Here is a 14288-nt window from a genome sequence, read left to right as displayed (position 1 = left end):
GGGATAGCTCAAAAACGGCTGAACTTTGAAACTTCAAACGTGGCATGTAAATAGTCCTTAATGAGAAGTACGTGCTTTACTAAGTTCGAAAACAGAAAATGTTTTTTTGATTAACAGTTACGAATGCTTGAGAAGATCAGGATTGCAGTGAACTGCAGTCTGAAAGCTTTGGAAGGAGTTCTGTGTGTGTGTGTGTGTGTGTGACTTTCTAGGAGTGTGCACTTTCTAATGTGTGTCGAAAGTAGAACTGAGCAAATTACATTTAATCAGTACTTCACCTGACATTTAACCTCTATTCTGCTTGTAGAGTATCTGGAAGCAGGTAACAATTGTGAAGGAAATGATGCATTGTTCAGTGTTTTCAATTAACATAAAGCTGTTTTTTCCGTGAGTGAATTGCACTTCACTGAAGGTGCATGATACTCGATACTCACATTCCTAATGCTGTGCTTGATTTTATTAGGATCAGTAAGTCACCGTTTCCTGACTGGCTGAATGCACAAGCACTGTTCTGTTACTAATAACATGCACATGTGAACTGTTGTTTCCATTTTCACTTGCCTTAAAATTTCAGTTCTCCATCCCTTCATGACAATAAAATGCCATCTGCAGAACTTTCATCTCTTCAGTTTCATTTTGAAAACTGGGTGTATCCACAGAATTTTTTTCAGGCATTTATTTCTCTCTGATCAATGGACACCAGCAGTAACTGTGAAATGTTGCTCCATTTACTTAGGGAAAACTCACACTGAAGATGAAAATCACCCCTGTGCAGTGGGCTGGCTGAAGGTATGCATCACTTAATCCCCACTTCACCCTAATTGTGAAGGCTTAGGTGGGACTTGAATGGTGCTAGTTCTCTGCAGAGGGGTAAATTTCTCCCTGAGCGAATGATGCCCAGCTAGAGGCTGCAAGATCTGGCTTTCAGTGCCGCTTACGTGTTCGGGCCCGTTTACAGGGTTCCGATGTTTTACGTGGTTATCTCGCAGTAAAGACTTCCATCGTCTGAAGTGCTTATCCACCTAGAGGTTTTAGACTAATTCAAGGCCTCAGAAGGATTTGCATCAATTTTAACCGTAATGATGTGGTATGGTAATTATAAAGCACTCACGCAAATCCTAGGAATTAATCTAGCTTAGGTGCTTATGATATGTTAAGAATTTATACTACTTATGACCTTGTGACTCCTTTTCGCCTGATACCATGGGAAACCGAATACCCAAAGCCCAGAGCCTCGTGTAACAGCCACACCTGAGTACGATACAGATTTGCTGGGACGATCTGTACACGCTTCACCTAATCAGGACTTAGGAGTATCCCTTTTTCACTTGGTTGTGGCTTGGACTTTACCGAGAATTGAAGCTCCCAATGTAACTTAAGTCTTTGGACTTCCTGAAGGTCATCAGGCTGAAGTTAAATGGCATAGATGCAGAAGAGTCACAGTAAAAGGGAGGGTGTATGCCGCAGCACGCTCTGACTGTGTCCCATGGCACTGTGTGGTGTGTCTGCCAAAGCCAGTGACTGCCTGGTCCGTGGTCGTGACCTTGCTCGGAAGGGGAAGATGTCGGTGTTGAGCTGGGTATGCTTGCAGTCCTCAGCAGGAAGGGTAAATTCTGTCATTGCTATCTCCTAGGGGCCGTTCGTTTGCCTTTGTGTCTAATCCCTTGTTAGCTCTAAACCTGCATAGTTTAGTCTAATTTCAGCAAATGGACTTAATTCCTGTAGTTCCAAGTTTTGGGGATATGTGTTTCTTAGGCTGCAGGGGATTTGCATTTTAAGTCCATTACTGCAGAAAACGTAACGCAGCTTAGCATTCCAGTTGCACTGCAGGATCAAAAGTTATTTGACCAGCATGTAACCACACCAGCTCTGTCCCACGCTTGCACCTCTGAGGAGGTAAACAGCAGGATCAGAATGACTGCACAATCGAGGCAGGGAAACGGGAAGGTTTCTAGAAAGGAGCAGGCTGCAGCCAGAGAGGTCAATTACTACAGTGAAGACAGAGGCTCCGAGCACAGAAAGTTAAAAGTTGCAGTTGATGAGGTGATCATATACCAAAATCACATGCCTAGGCTGTATAAATATGAGGAGTACCATTTGTGAAGAAAATACGTGGACTTTGACATAGAATCACTACTAAAACATGGTTTGCTATAAGGAAAACGTGGGGATAATGTGGCAGAAGTTGCCTTCTGGTAGCCGAGCATGTGAATTTGCAGAAGGGCACCTTTCCTGTACCAGCTCCTTACGTGGGAATTCTCAGTACCCTTGGGAGCACCAACGGCAGAAGGAGCTGCAGCCTTGTACCTGCTCTGCTGTAAACGTACCCCATCGGCACAGTCCTGCCCCGTGCGGACGAGCCTTTTGTGATAAATGATGCAGCTAAACAGTTGCCGTACAGAGAGGGCGTAGCCGTAGAGGGGAGGTTTTACAGCACAGAGAGCATCGGCCACATCTCAGGACAGAGAGGAGCAGACGGTGCAGGGAATCCCAGGCTGCGAGGGCGCAGCCATCGCGGCAGCCTTCTCTTGGCAGGTCCAGGATCAGGAGAACGACACTGGGTGTGTAATCTAGAGAAAGCAGTGACTGAGCTTGTTCTGAGAGAAGGCTATACTCTTGAGAGGTTTAAATGGGATGACAGCAAACAAAATATTTTTTTTAGGCTGTTTCTTCATTGGGCCAGTTTGCTGGCAAAAACCGTGAACTAATTTTGTTCATGTGACAAATGTAGCACATTATGGGGATGTGAGGATAGCAAAGGCTAAACCTTTGAATTAATAAATTATCTTAAAAAAGGACTTTCTGTCAACATATTTAAAATATTTATGCTTTAGTTGAAAGAATTTGTTAACATCTAATCATTTCAGCCATCCCTTAGTTGCCCGGTTAGCAGTCCATCATTTGGTCATACGAAGGTTTTTAAATAGGGCTCAGAGCTGCACCTATTAAAAAAACCCAACCAAACAAACAAAAACCCCACAACAAACATCCTCAGATGTTTTCTAAAGCCTCGTAAATCAATGCTCAAAATTTTCTAAGAATAGAAGCATGAATGTTATGTTCATGATCAGAGAAAAGTGATAAATGCTGACTACATCAGCTCACTTTTCATGCTAAATGGCCTGTAATATTTGACAAGGTGAATTCCGCAAGGCACACACTGTAATACGGCGTTTGGTCTGCTTTCAGCTCTAGGAACCAGGCTGTCCTTGTAACCCATTCCTGTAGCATACAGACTTTAATGTAAAAGGAATAGCAGAAAAGTGGATGGATACTGACAGACCTCAGAATAAGTCTCAAAACAAGCTAAAAATTGTAAAATACTTTGTCTGTATTAATGCATGGATTCTTTGGCACTCGCAGAGCCAGCGTATGAGGCACAGCAGCCATTCTGCAGAGAACTCTCCAATTGAGCGACGAAGTCTAATGACCTCAGATGAAAATTACCACAATGAAAGGGCTCGGAAGAGCAGGAACCGCTTGTCTTCCAGTTCCCAACACAGCCGAGATCACTATCCTCTAGTGGAAGAAGAATACTCTGACTCATACCAGGACACTTACAAACCCCATAGGAACCGAGGATCCCCTGGAGGATATAGCCATGATTCACGACATAGGCTTTGAGTTCAAGAACCTGGGGAAAAATAGTATTCATCAGTTGATAACTTGCCATAACGTAGCTAGGAAAAAAAAAAATCATCTTAATTTGGCAGATGTAACGCGGTTATACTGAAGTTGCACTCTGCTCTCATTTGATGTTAAGTAGGGGGCAAAAAAAAGTTACCATGCCCTTACATTTATGCCCAATCATATAGATTGTTTTTTGGATATATTTTTTTTTTTAGTACAGCATTTGCCATTTATAGCCATACTTTTTCTTGTCGTTAGATATTAGACACATCCATTTGTAATTTAGGGTACTTATCAAGGCACTTATAAAATAATTTCCGGTGCTGGAAATTCCAAATGACCAGTTCCAGTTGGAACCAATTTATAAACCAATTCCTGTTGGAATTCGGGTGAATTGACTGGAAAGTCGACTTGAGCATGTTGCAATCAGTTGAAAAAAAAAAAAAAAAAAAGAAAAACAACAAATGAAAAATCTGAAAATTACAATCCACTAGAAGCCAGAAAGTCAGCTACAGTATTTGTTTGCTGGAAGCTCAATTTACATTTCAAGTTAGAATAAAAGGATTTATTCTAACTACTTATTTCCAGAATGGCTTTTTCAGACAAACCAAATGTAAACTATTGAGAGTGCCAAATATCACAAATTATTGCAGCAGTTACAGAATCCTTTCCAGTTTGAAATTATTTTTAGACTTGGCATGAATGTTGCAGCAAAATGATTTCTTTCGTTTAGCCAGTACTGACATTTTTGTTGCGGTCAGCAATGATGAACTATGGCAGGATAAGGGGAAACAGAAACAGGGAAATTAACAAACTTAAGGATAGTTTGTGTGGTTAGAGGTTGAGAATTGTCGTCTTTTTTTAAATTTTTATTTCTTGTTTACCTAAATACAGCTAGTAGTCCCAAAATGGAACATGAGTGTATAGATACGTTGTATTTTTTCTCCCATTTTTAGTATTCTGCATTTTTAAATGGAAAACAATACACTCTTCTTACCCAGTGTGTAGAGCACCTACATTCCAGTACATCTGAGTACCTACCTGTATGTTACATCCTTCAAAATCCATCTTTGAATGTCTGAAAATTCCAGCATCGCACAAGAACTCTCCAGAAGATCAGTTTAAATTTCACTGATCTGAGGGAAGGGAGTGGAGTTAAATATTCATAAATGATGAACATTTAAAATAACGTATTGGTCAGAATTAGCTTGCAATAAAACTGGAGTATCGGAAAAAAATTGCTCACAGTAAAGTTGTAGAGCTGATGTTGTTGATTCAAAGAACTATGATAAATATTGGAAGATACTGCTGCCTTACTTCCTAACAATCACTTCAGTTTCTTTGAATAGATAAATTTATGTGATCAGACCTTATGTCTTACATGATTGGTGAAGCCTTAGATCCAGTATGATTGAAAAAATTTACCATAATTGACCATTTTGTACAACCCACTGATATCTTGAAGCAGACTCCTGAAATTCCCCACTGCGTGCATTTTCTAAAACTGACAGAACTACGCTGAACGTGCATTTTTTTTTTAATGCAGGTTCATGTCAAAACCATGTTTTTCAAAAATGAGGATCATTAACTTTTCTATTTGCTTATTTTCTTCCCAAAGCCTGCTAAACATAGGCTTTAAAAGCATGTAGCACTAAATGAATTTCCTGAATATTACAGTTTCTTCTACTTTCTGGACCAGTTAGCAAAGATCACTGGTATTTTCCACTACCATTGAGTCTGGTTATCTTCTTGACATTAACAATGAGAAAAGTAATTCATCTCATACCTGGTACAGCCAAAAATTTTGTACATCTCTAGCAGCATTAAAAGATTGCAGATGCATGATTAATTTTTGAAACAACTTCACTGGCTAAAAGGCAGCCTTCAGCACCACTAGATGATTGGAATGGGCCATTTACCAAGAAAAAAAGAAGATATCTGCATCCATTGGAGTAACAGAGTTAAGAATGGGTATGACAGACCTGATCCTGTCAGATTTTCTCAGGCTGAATGTCTGCAGATTCCAAAAGAGCGTTTAGGCTGAGAAAGCGCGGCAAGATCTGGTCTGGGAATGGTGGCTTCAGCTGCCTTCTCTTAATATTTTCTGCTATAGCACAGTGGAGCATTCTCCAGTAATTTTTACAAATCTTTGTTACATGTACAGCACACATACCTGCATGAGAAAGAAGGCATTAGGCAAAACATTTTTTTCTATAAGCTTTAATAAGTTTCTTGTTTGTGTGCATTAAAGTATTAATTGCAAAGGATGCACTGAGATGTATAAACCTAGATTAGACAGCTGTTTATCTTTATTCTGTAGTAGCGTTAGGGATCAGATCATTTAACTGCTTGAAGATATTTGCATTTTAATGGCAGATAGCTGCGAAGCACCTACATATATTTTCTAGTAAACAAAGTTACTGCTTTATCATTTCCTAGACAAAAATGTCATTTATTTCGAGAGCCTTTTGGAGCCTTGTTTTTAAGTCTTCCATGTCACGCTAGTAAAGGGAAAGATCTACACAACGCGTATGCACAAATTCCATCACCTGCAACATCTGAAGTGCCAAAACTTTGTTTGTTCTAATAAAAACAAGCTTGTGAGGGAAGTCATGTATTGTCTTGAAAGAACACATCAAGGTCCTTTATTATGTGGGTTTACGTTTACTTTACTACTGTATGTAATCAGTTTACCCTCTCCTCTCCCACGGCCTATTCCATTTTAATATAAGAAACCAGTTAGAAGTGATCCAGCAGGTCTCCTTGCTTGCTGTTTTTTTTATTCTTTGAAGATAGATATATCTTTAAGTACAAATATACTAAACATGCTAATAGATCATTAATTTATTCTAGATACAAGCTATGGGAACGCTTTATTTTACAAAGTAAATTATTTTTAGGAAACACGGTAATCCGTAAAAGCTGCAATGTTGATCAGGACATGTTAACTCATAGTATTTGTATTAGAACTTCAGCAATGCTAGCCAGCTGTATTGTGATTTATTATGCAATGGCGCTATATAAAATTGTGAAGTTCATGTATTCCTGAATGAATACGAGTAAGACTAATTTTCCAGTCCTTGTACCATTTCTTCTGGTTATTAAAATATTATTAAAGATCAGAGTTCTGTTCCTAAGCTCTGGCTTATACAGAGGATTTTAGAAATGTTTATACATGGATTTTTTTTCCGGAGGTTTTTGTTGTTGTTACCCAATTTTTCATTAGGCCACTTTTGATTAGTGACGATTTAGCCAATAAAGGTGATAACAACGGTCTCAATATCTAAAGACAATATATGTCAGTGCATTCATATGTTTGTGGATGAATTAACAAAGCATTTTAAAAATCTTGAAGCCACTTCAAAGACAATTAATTGTTAAACCGTTAAGTTAAAATACTTTCATTTTGGCAAGCTGCGTGTAACAGATGCGCAGCTTCTTTTACTAGTTCCGTAGATTAACACTGATCCCATGGGATGTGCACCTCACAACAGCTGACGTTTTCTAACTGGATGTATTACAAAATTAAGTTTAAAGAAATGCAACTAAAGCTGTTCTATATCAAATTGTAGTTTATAAACAGTGGCCAAATTAGATGATCGTTTTCTGAACAGGTCGGTCTGACAAAGATCAGTTCTGCTTGAGAACTGGTAGTGCGGAGTGGCCCAGCACCCAGATTATCCTGAGGAATCGTCTTGCCATGGAGATCGGGGGGACCGTGATTTTGTGCTTGATAAGCAAGAGCAATTTCTGAAGCAAGTGCTGCTACCTCTTGCTGATCACGCCGTTTCTCAGCTGCTGGGCGCTCGGCCTGCTGCTGGCACCGCGCGGTTCTGACCTGACGGAGGGACCCAGGTGAATGAAGCGTGCCGGGGGCTGGGGCGGCTCCACGCGCCGCGGATGGTACCGCGTCAGAGCTGGGTGTGCTGCAAGGAGGAGAGAAACGGTTTCTGGGGTTTCCCCAGGTGTGAAAGCTGCTTCTGAAGTTGGTATTGGGGGGTTAACCTTTTGTACTCCTGGCTTTTCAAGTGACTGTTAATACATACTTAAGAGTGAAAAAGGAGGAAAGGTGGCAGTAGGCAAGGGGGTGGTCGTTCCTCTGGATGTGCCCAGGCTGTAACTTCGAGCTGCCTTTGACTGCAAATCTTCCGAATTCAGTTTGGTCTCAATACCATACTCTGGAACATGCCAGAATCTCCTATCTTTACTGACATTGCCAGTCTCAAAATAATATTGCTAATACTGCTACTTTATAGCAGGGTGGTTTCAGTAAGTTAGGGCTTTCATTAGTCATTTTTTCTTTAAGAACGTATTAAATGTGTCCTCTGCTGTACTTTGTTTTACAAGTTCAGTGCTTCTGAAGCCTGTCCCTGATTCCATGCTCATCTTTTTTTTTCTTTTTGAAGAAAATTATTGGAGACCACAAACTAAATAATCAGATGCATACTTTGTAAGGTTCCATATATACAAATGTGGTTTCACTCCTAAAAAAGTGTATTTTAAAATTGAGTTATAGTACCCCAGTTGGTATTAATACAAGTTTGTATAGGTGGGATTCGGCTACCATGTTATTTTGTTGCAGTTACCGCTCATTCCTTCCAGTAGTAGTTCTACAAAGAGTAACAAGACCACAAGATACTGTAATGTCGCCAGTTTTAACTCTGGGGAAATTAAGTACCCACTGTCTTTAAAATTATGCCAAAAGATAATATATTATTTGAAGAGTACTCATTCAAATAAGTTTTGTTAGATTGTTATTCGAGTCCAGTTTATTTTATATAGAAAAATAAAGGTATGTCTTATTAAAATATCCCTTTATTTTTTAATGTGTAAAGTATATGTAAGGAATTAACTTGGACAAAGAGCTGAAAATGCTACTTAGTATTGAAATTTGTGTTGAGATCTCTTCTATTATTTGTGGAATCCATTTAAGAAGTCAAGAGAAATATTGTAAGTGAATCAATATAGAGAATTCTAGGAGAAGGTAGAAATCATTTTAAAATGTTAGTAAGAGTGTGTCATTCCTCTATTCCTTTGAAAGTGGTGAAACTGGGAGGAGCATGGGGCTTGGGCTTGGTGACGTTCAGTAGATCTGCCTTTTCCCCTCCCATTTCTTGGCAATGAGTTACTCTCTGGACTAGATCCTACAAACACCTTCCTACTGGACACAGTGTTTCCTACTGTCCTCTCCAGAGCCAGTATTTGCAAGGTCCGACCATAAACGTCACATTCCGGTTATCATATGCCTTAGCAATATTTCCTGAAAAACAAAATGTAATTAAATTTAACACCACCGTCCCCTTTGATATTAATTCTACTCTGTATAAGCAGTAGAAAATCAATATAGTGAGAAAATATATTGTACATACAGGATAATATATTTTGCCAATGGTGTAAAAACAGAGCAAGGAAAAAGAAGCACATTTGTAATAGCACAAATTTACAGTAATTCCACTATTGCATTTGGCATTGTATTTTTGAAAAAGAGGGGTAGATTTTTTGATCCAGCATCAGTGGATTTATTGCAGTTTTGATCAGTTTAACTTGCTCTCTAATACTTCAGCGGTTTATTTCGAAGCCTTGCCTTTTGCCTGTGTGATTGATTTTTCAATAACTTGCATTCCTTCCATATTAATCAATGAAAAAAAAAAAAAAAGAGTACCTTTTAAAATTAGAAAGTCCACTGCATTCATTTCTGCTAATTTCCTCCTCAAAGCTGAAATTACATTAATTAATTCTGATTTTGGCCAGTGTATAGATTTTGGCATATGACTGATGAATATACCGCGAACACACTAGTAGCCCAAGGTCAGGAATGTAATACTCCAGTGAGTTCCTTCTTGGGGCTGCAGAGGTACGTGCTCTCGTGCACGGGACGGGAGCTGGGGCAGAGAAGAATGTTCCAGCCTGAGAGCTGCGGACGAGTCTACCCAAAACTTACACTGATGCTGCTGAGCAGGTAAAACATAAGGGAAAGTAAGGCTAAGGGATGCAGCTATAGGCCTAAGGTGTATTTACGTTTGAAACACGCCCGATTCCTTGCTCATGCCGAGAGACAGAAAGCAAGCGATGTTGTACCGGAACAGCAGAGGAAGAGAATCGAGCAAAATGCAAATTGTGTGCATGCATGAGAAATAGAGGGGTGAAGAACGAAGATGAAAACAGTCATTCAAACTGCAGTTTGTGGACCTTGGGCTTCTCAGATCCCAGAAAATCGCCAGACGCTCACCCAGACTGGTTCCCAGTGATAGCTTGATGGCGTGACCTCCAGCCTCACTGGGAGCCAGTTCAGAGTCACACTGGTAAAGACATTACTGCCTTTGCTAAAGAAAAAAAGAAAATACCCACAAATTCGTGTTCTCTGCTGATTTTCCCCTTTCTGTTTTTACTTCTATAGATACTGTATGTGTAGCATTCTACAAGGCATGCTGGGTAAAATATACTATGCAAATGTGTACAGTGTTGCATGCTTTGCTCTCCCTCTGCTTTTAGTGGCTTTCAAAGGGAAAAAAAAAAAAAAAAAGTGGTATTTTTGTGATCAGAAACATTTAAAAAAGAAAATGCAGACTGCATGCTGATAGTATCCTCATTTCTATGGATTTGTTTTATGGAATTTAGATGTACAAAAATGAACCGCATTACAATAACTTTTCTACAATAAATGAAAAAAACTACAAACCATTTAAAAGTCTTTTAAGTCTCTTTGTATACTGCACTCAGGATTGGCAAAAAGCTCGGAAGAGTCACTTGATAAAACTGTTCAGAACATTGCGGTGTTTGTATTGTTTGCCAACAGCTTTTGGCAGCGGCTTCACGTGTTAGCATTTTTAGTAAAAATTAATGAGATTCTGAAGAGGGAGATGCATCTGGTCTGTGAAGTAAATGATGTTTATTTTTAAATCTATCTGCTCTTAAATAGCTGCAACTCCGAAGTGCATAAATACATGTAATATCTCACTATTCCATCAAGAAGTAAAATACTTTCAGCCAACTGCTCAGCTGAAGGAGTCTCATGAATGTTAATGGTCTTTGGATCTGGTCCTCAGTAGGATCTCATACTAATGTAAAGTTGGTTCCTAGACAGAAACAAGTATCAGAATGACGTGAGGTATTAAGGATTGAATAATTAAAAAAAAATGAAATACTGATTATAGTATCCTGAGAAGAAGAAAGCAGTGAAAGATGCTGCCTCTAGCAGAGTTCCATGCTACCTTTTCCAAAGAGTGAGTAACAGCAAGCAGCAGCCTGGCAGAGTCACCAGAATCCCCGCAAGTACAGTGCTCCCAGCCTCCGTACGGCAGCAGGGGAGCAAACCAGCTACACGGCAGTGCAGCGTTGTACTGAGCCCCACCAGACTCGGCAGGGTGTTGTGCCGTGGGGCTCCCTGCTATCGCTGCCCTTCTCTTTGGGCTGGTGCTGCTGGAGGGGAGAGCGGTGGTGGCCGTCGGCAGGGCTGTGGCACGTTTCACCCGTTGGGACGTTCCTCTCGCATCTGTCTGGGCCTGGCAGTGCCCGCGATGAGCAGCCGCGCCGTGGGCTCGCTTCCTCAGTGCTCCTGTCAGGAGCCTGCCTTCGGAGGACAGAAAGACACTTCCCAGGTAAGCTGCATGTTAGGTGTGTATTAACATTGGCTCTTGGATATCTGATGTACACGCAGGGCTTTTAAAATTGTTTAATTGAATTATCTTGTCTAAGTGTTCAAAATCAGATGGAAGCATGCAAGCTTTAATCGAAGCTGTTAATAAAAAGCTTAAGGTCTTTCAAATAAATATAACTGAGCAAAAACGTATTCTTTTGTTTGTTTTCTTATGATCTTGGAAGTTAAAAGTTCGTAAGCCACTTACCTTCTCACTGTGTTCGGATTTCTTCTGTATCGAAGTATTCTCCCCTCCAGCGGTGAAATCCTACCGTCAGGAGATGACGTGCTTCTGCAGCAACAGAAATGCTGAGATGACCCCACTGTCTGCGTTACAGTTGCCTGAAACAAAAAGTATGCGACCCACAAAAGGCTTCTCAAATTTCCAGGAGGAAATTGTATGACTGCATTGATGATAAGCCACGGCAATTCAGGCGCTTTCTCAGAAAGCTTCCAGCAGCGATGGGAAGCCCAGCAGTGAGTGCTGGCCTGTAAAAAAGCAGCAGTGCAATACAGGTGAAACCTGGCTGCCGAGCAGATGTCTTAATAATTCAACTAACAGAGGAAAGCCAGAGAAGAGATCCTAACGCTAGCTTCCTAGCGCTAAAATACACCGTCTATTCATTCATCCTGTAAAGATGTCACTCCGGTTTTGCAGCTGTTTGGTAGAGACAAGTTGGTGGCCATCAGGGGTGTTCCGTGGCAGAACCAAGGGTCGCTGGCTGTACGGTCCAGCATGGCCTGACGTGGCTCCAGCAGGTGCTGGCTGTAGGTTTCTAGAAGCTGCTTCAGTAAGTCACAAGGTTTAACAGAACAAAAAAACCCAACCAACCAAAAACCACCCACAAAACTATATAAAAACCAACCAACCAAAAACCACCCACAAAACTATGCTAGGGGTGGGGTGGGGGGGGTAACCTCAATGCTCTGCTATTTAAAGAATCAAAATAAATGCTTTAATTGAATGTTGCTACCCTCTCATGTGGTTGTGCAGCCTACCTAAGCCTGGAACAAGCCTGCAGGGTTCAGGCTCACTCTGTTAACACCAGCAAAACAGAGAATAGAAATGAATGGTATTCATCTGAAATTCTCAGCTGAGGTATGGCAGAAAGGGAGATAATTGACAGCTAATGAATAATTAATTCCATTGCAGGCTGAATGCTGTGGAACTTGCGGAAAGTGTATCACATGGGAGGACCTGCTTCATTCACCTGCCGGTCACACGCCGTCCCGGTGACGCAGCTCTAACACAGGGGCGGCAGTTCCTGCTGTGTACCTTGATTTCCCTTTTGCCTTCCCCCATCAGCTTCTCCAAAGCTGTGGCGCTCCGCTGGCAGACCGCCCTGCTTGTCTGAAGAGGAGTACAGGAATCTTGGTAACTCCAGCAGCGGAACAGTACAGAAGGGTATTTGTGCGTTGCACAAATATGATACGTCACAGCTATATGATATGATATGATATATCACAGCTATACGATATGATATGATACATCACAGCTATACGATATGATATGATACATCACAGCTGCTTTTCCAAAGTCATGCTGATTGTCATGTCTGAGGTTTAAAAGCAGCAATAAAACTCAAACAGTGGACCAAAACCATAAATGGTCAACAACTTTCATATTAAAAGATTATTTTTTTTTCACAGACTGCCGGTGACAAAGGTTTCACAGACTAGCCAGAAGGTGTCTGGGCTAATTGTGTTTTCCCTGTCATATTAGGTAGCTGATACTGCATCACTATTGTTAAGGCTGGAAAAGTTGTAAAGCATGAATACCACGGACAGTTATACGTTATATCTAGCTCTTTTAAACCTGGATGACAACAGATCCATTACTAGTGCAGTGCATGGTTTATTTTTATCATATGAAAGTTGTGACATGCCAGTTTATTATCTTTTTTTTCTTCAACTGTTAAGGATCATATATTTCCCTTCTAAGCAACAGAAAGCACGAAAGCCTACAGACACACAAACTCAAGAGCTTACTACTGGTCTTGCTACTTTGACTATGGGCCAATATTGCAGCAGAGAAAATAAAAGCAAGAAGCTGCTGTCAGAATAAAAGCTGCTAGAAGAAGCGAAAAACTGAAATAAGAAGCATGTCCTATGGGAAGGGGGCCAGACACCATGTGGAAAGATGAAGGTAGAACTGAGCAAGTAGCTGTGCCAGTGTGCAAAGGAGCAGGGCGAAAACAGAGCCCGTGGTAAGCGCCTACACGGACAGGAAAGAGGGAGGATGTGGGGCGGGTGAGAGGGCATGATGGAATGCGCAGAAAAGCCAGTAGTAACACGTACGGTCGGTGGCAGGAGGTTGCATTGTGTAATGCTGACGGTTTATATTGTGTAATGCTGATGGTTCTCAGGAACATGAGTGTGTCCAGAGGATTTTAAGGACAGAGAGGCTTTTCCATCCCAAGTAAGGCATCCCATCCCAAGAGGAGCTTCTCCATCTCCAGAGGGAGGCTCTCCATCCCATGCGGGGACCGTGGATGCCAAGGCTGGCTCAGCTGCCACCTGGCCAGCTTTCCATGGGGAGGAGCTCACTGGGACGGCTGTGGCAGGGAGCAAAGCCTTCGAACGCCAACCTCTCGGCGAGACGCCTTCTAAACTTCAAATCCAGACGTTCCACCCGTTTCACTCTTTGACACCCTCTCCCCTAAAGTTAAATTTACTTTTTCAGAGAAGCGCAGCCGTGGGTCTTCCTTTCCATGCCTGCCAGCGGTGTTTAAAACCACGACGTGCCCAACACTGGGGAACCCACCCGCGGCTCCCTTGGGATGCCGGACCCCAGTTACAAACCCTGGCGGCGAGAACGCCCTCGGCGGGGGTGAGCCACCGCCGGCGCGGCCTGCCGGCACAACGCGGCCTTAGCGCGGCTGCAGAGGGGCCCGGGGCCGAGGGGGCAGCGCGGGGGCCCGGGGCCGAGGCGGCGGCCGCGCCACAGCTCCGCGGGTCACCGCTGGTGGCGGAATTGAGCGGCATTTTGGCCAGGGCCGGGCCAAACGAGGGCAACCCCCCG

The 14288-nt window shown here is 41.8% G+C and overlaps 1 protein-coding gene and 1 long non-coding RNA gene across 11 annotated transcripts in view; one reads left to right on the top strand and one right to left on the bottom strand.

The window, feature by feature from the left end:
- Positions 1–6752, top strand: part of CACNB4 (calcium voltage-gated channel auxiliary subunit beta 4) — a 108899-nt gene extending 102147 nt beyond the window's left edge. For 4 of the 8 annotated variants that reach the window (XM_055718530.1, XM_055718531.1, XM_055718534.1 and 1 more), the window contains one exon: positions 3364–6752. In XM_055718530.1, the coding sequence (XP_055574505.1) occupies positions 3364–3624 (261 nt within the window). In that variant the 3' untranslated portion in view covers positions 3625–6752. Of the gene's footprint in view, position 1; positions 615–736; positions 790–3363 lie in introns of those variants that run through there. The other 4 variants (XR_008733547.1, XR_008733548.1, XM_055718532.1 and 1 more) reach the window with 4 other exon arrangements.
- LOC114016246 (uncharacterized) lies at positions 4068–14277 on the bottom strand. 3 transcript variants are annotated; one of them, XR_003560600.2, is made up of 4 exons: positions 13565–14277; positions 11475–11755; positions 5613–11233; positions 4068–4766 (listed from the first exon to the last, which is right to left on the bottom strand). It is a non-coding gene; the product is annotated as an uncharacterized LOC114016246 (long non-coding RNA). The 3 variants fall into 3 exon arrangements; XR_008733550.1 differs by lacking the exon at positions 13565–14277 and having other exon boundaries at positions 11475–12119; XR_008733551.1 differs by lacking the exon at positions 13565–14277 and having other exon boundaries at positions 5613–11200; positions 11475–12118.
- Between the last annotated feature and the right edge of the window lie 11 nt (positions 14278–14288).

The sequence above is a fragment of the Falco cherrug genome, chromosome 8, assembly GCF_023634085.1.
Source record: "Falco cherrug isolate bFalChe1 chromosome 8, bFalChe1.pri, whole genome shotgun sequence".
In the NCBI taxonomy this organism is placed as follows: Eukaryota; Metazoa; Chordata; class Aves; order Falconiformes; family Falconidae; genus Falco; species Falco cherrug.
The sequence above is the reverse complement of the archived record's forward strand: the minus strand, read 5'-3'. Positions and strand labels throughout refer to the sequence as shown.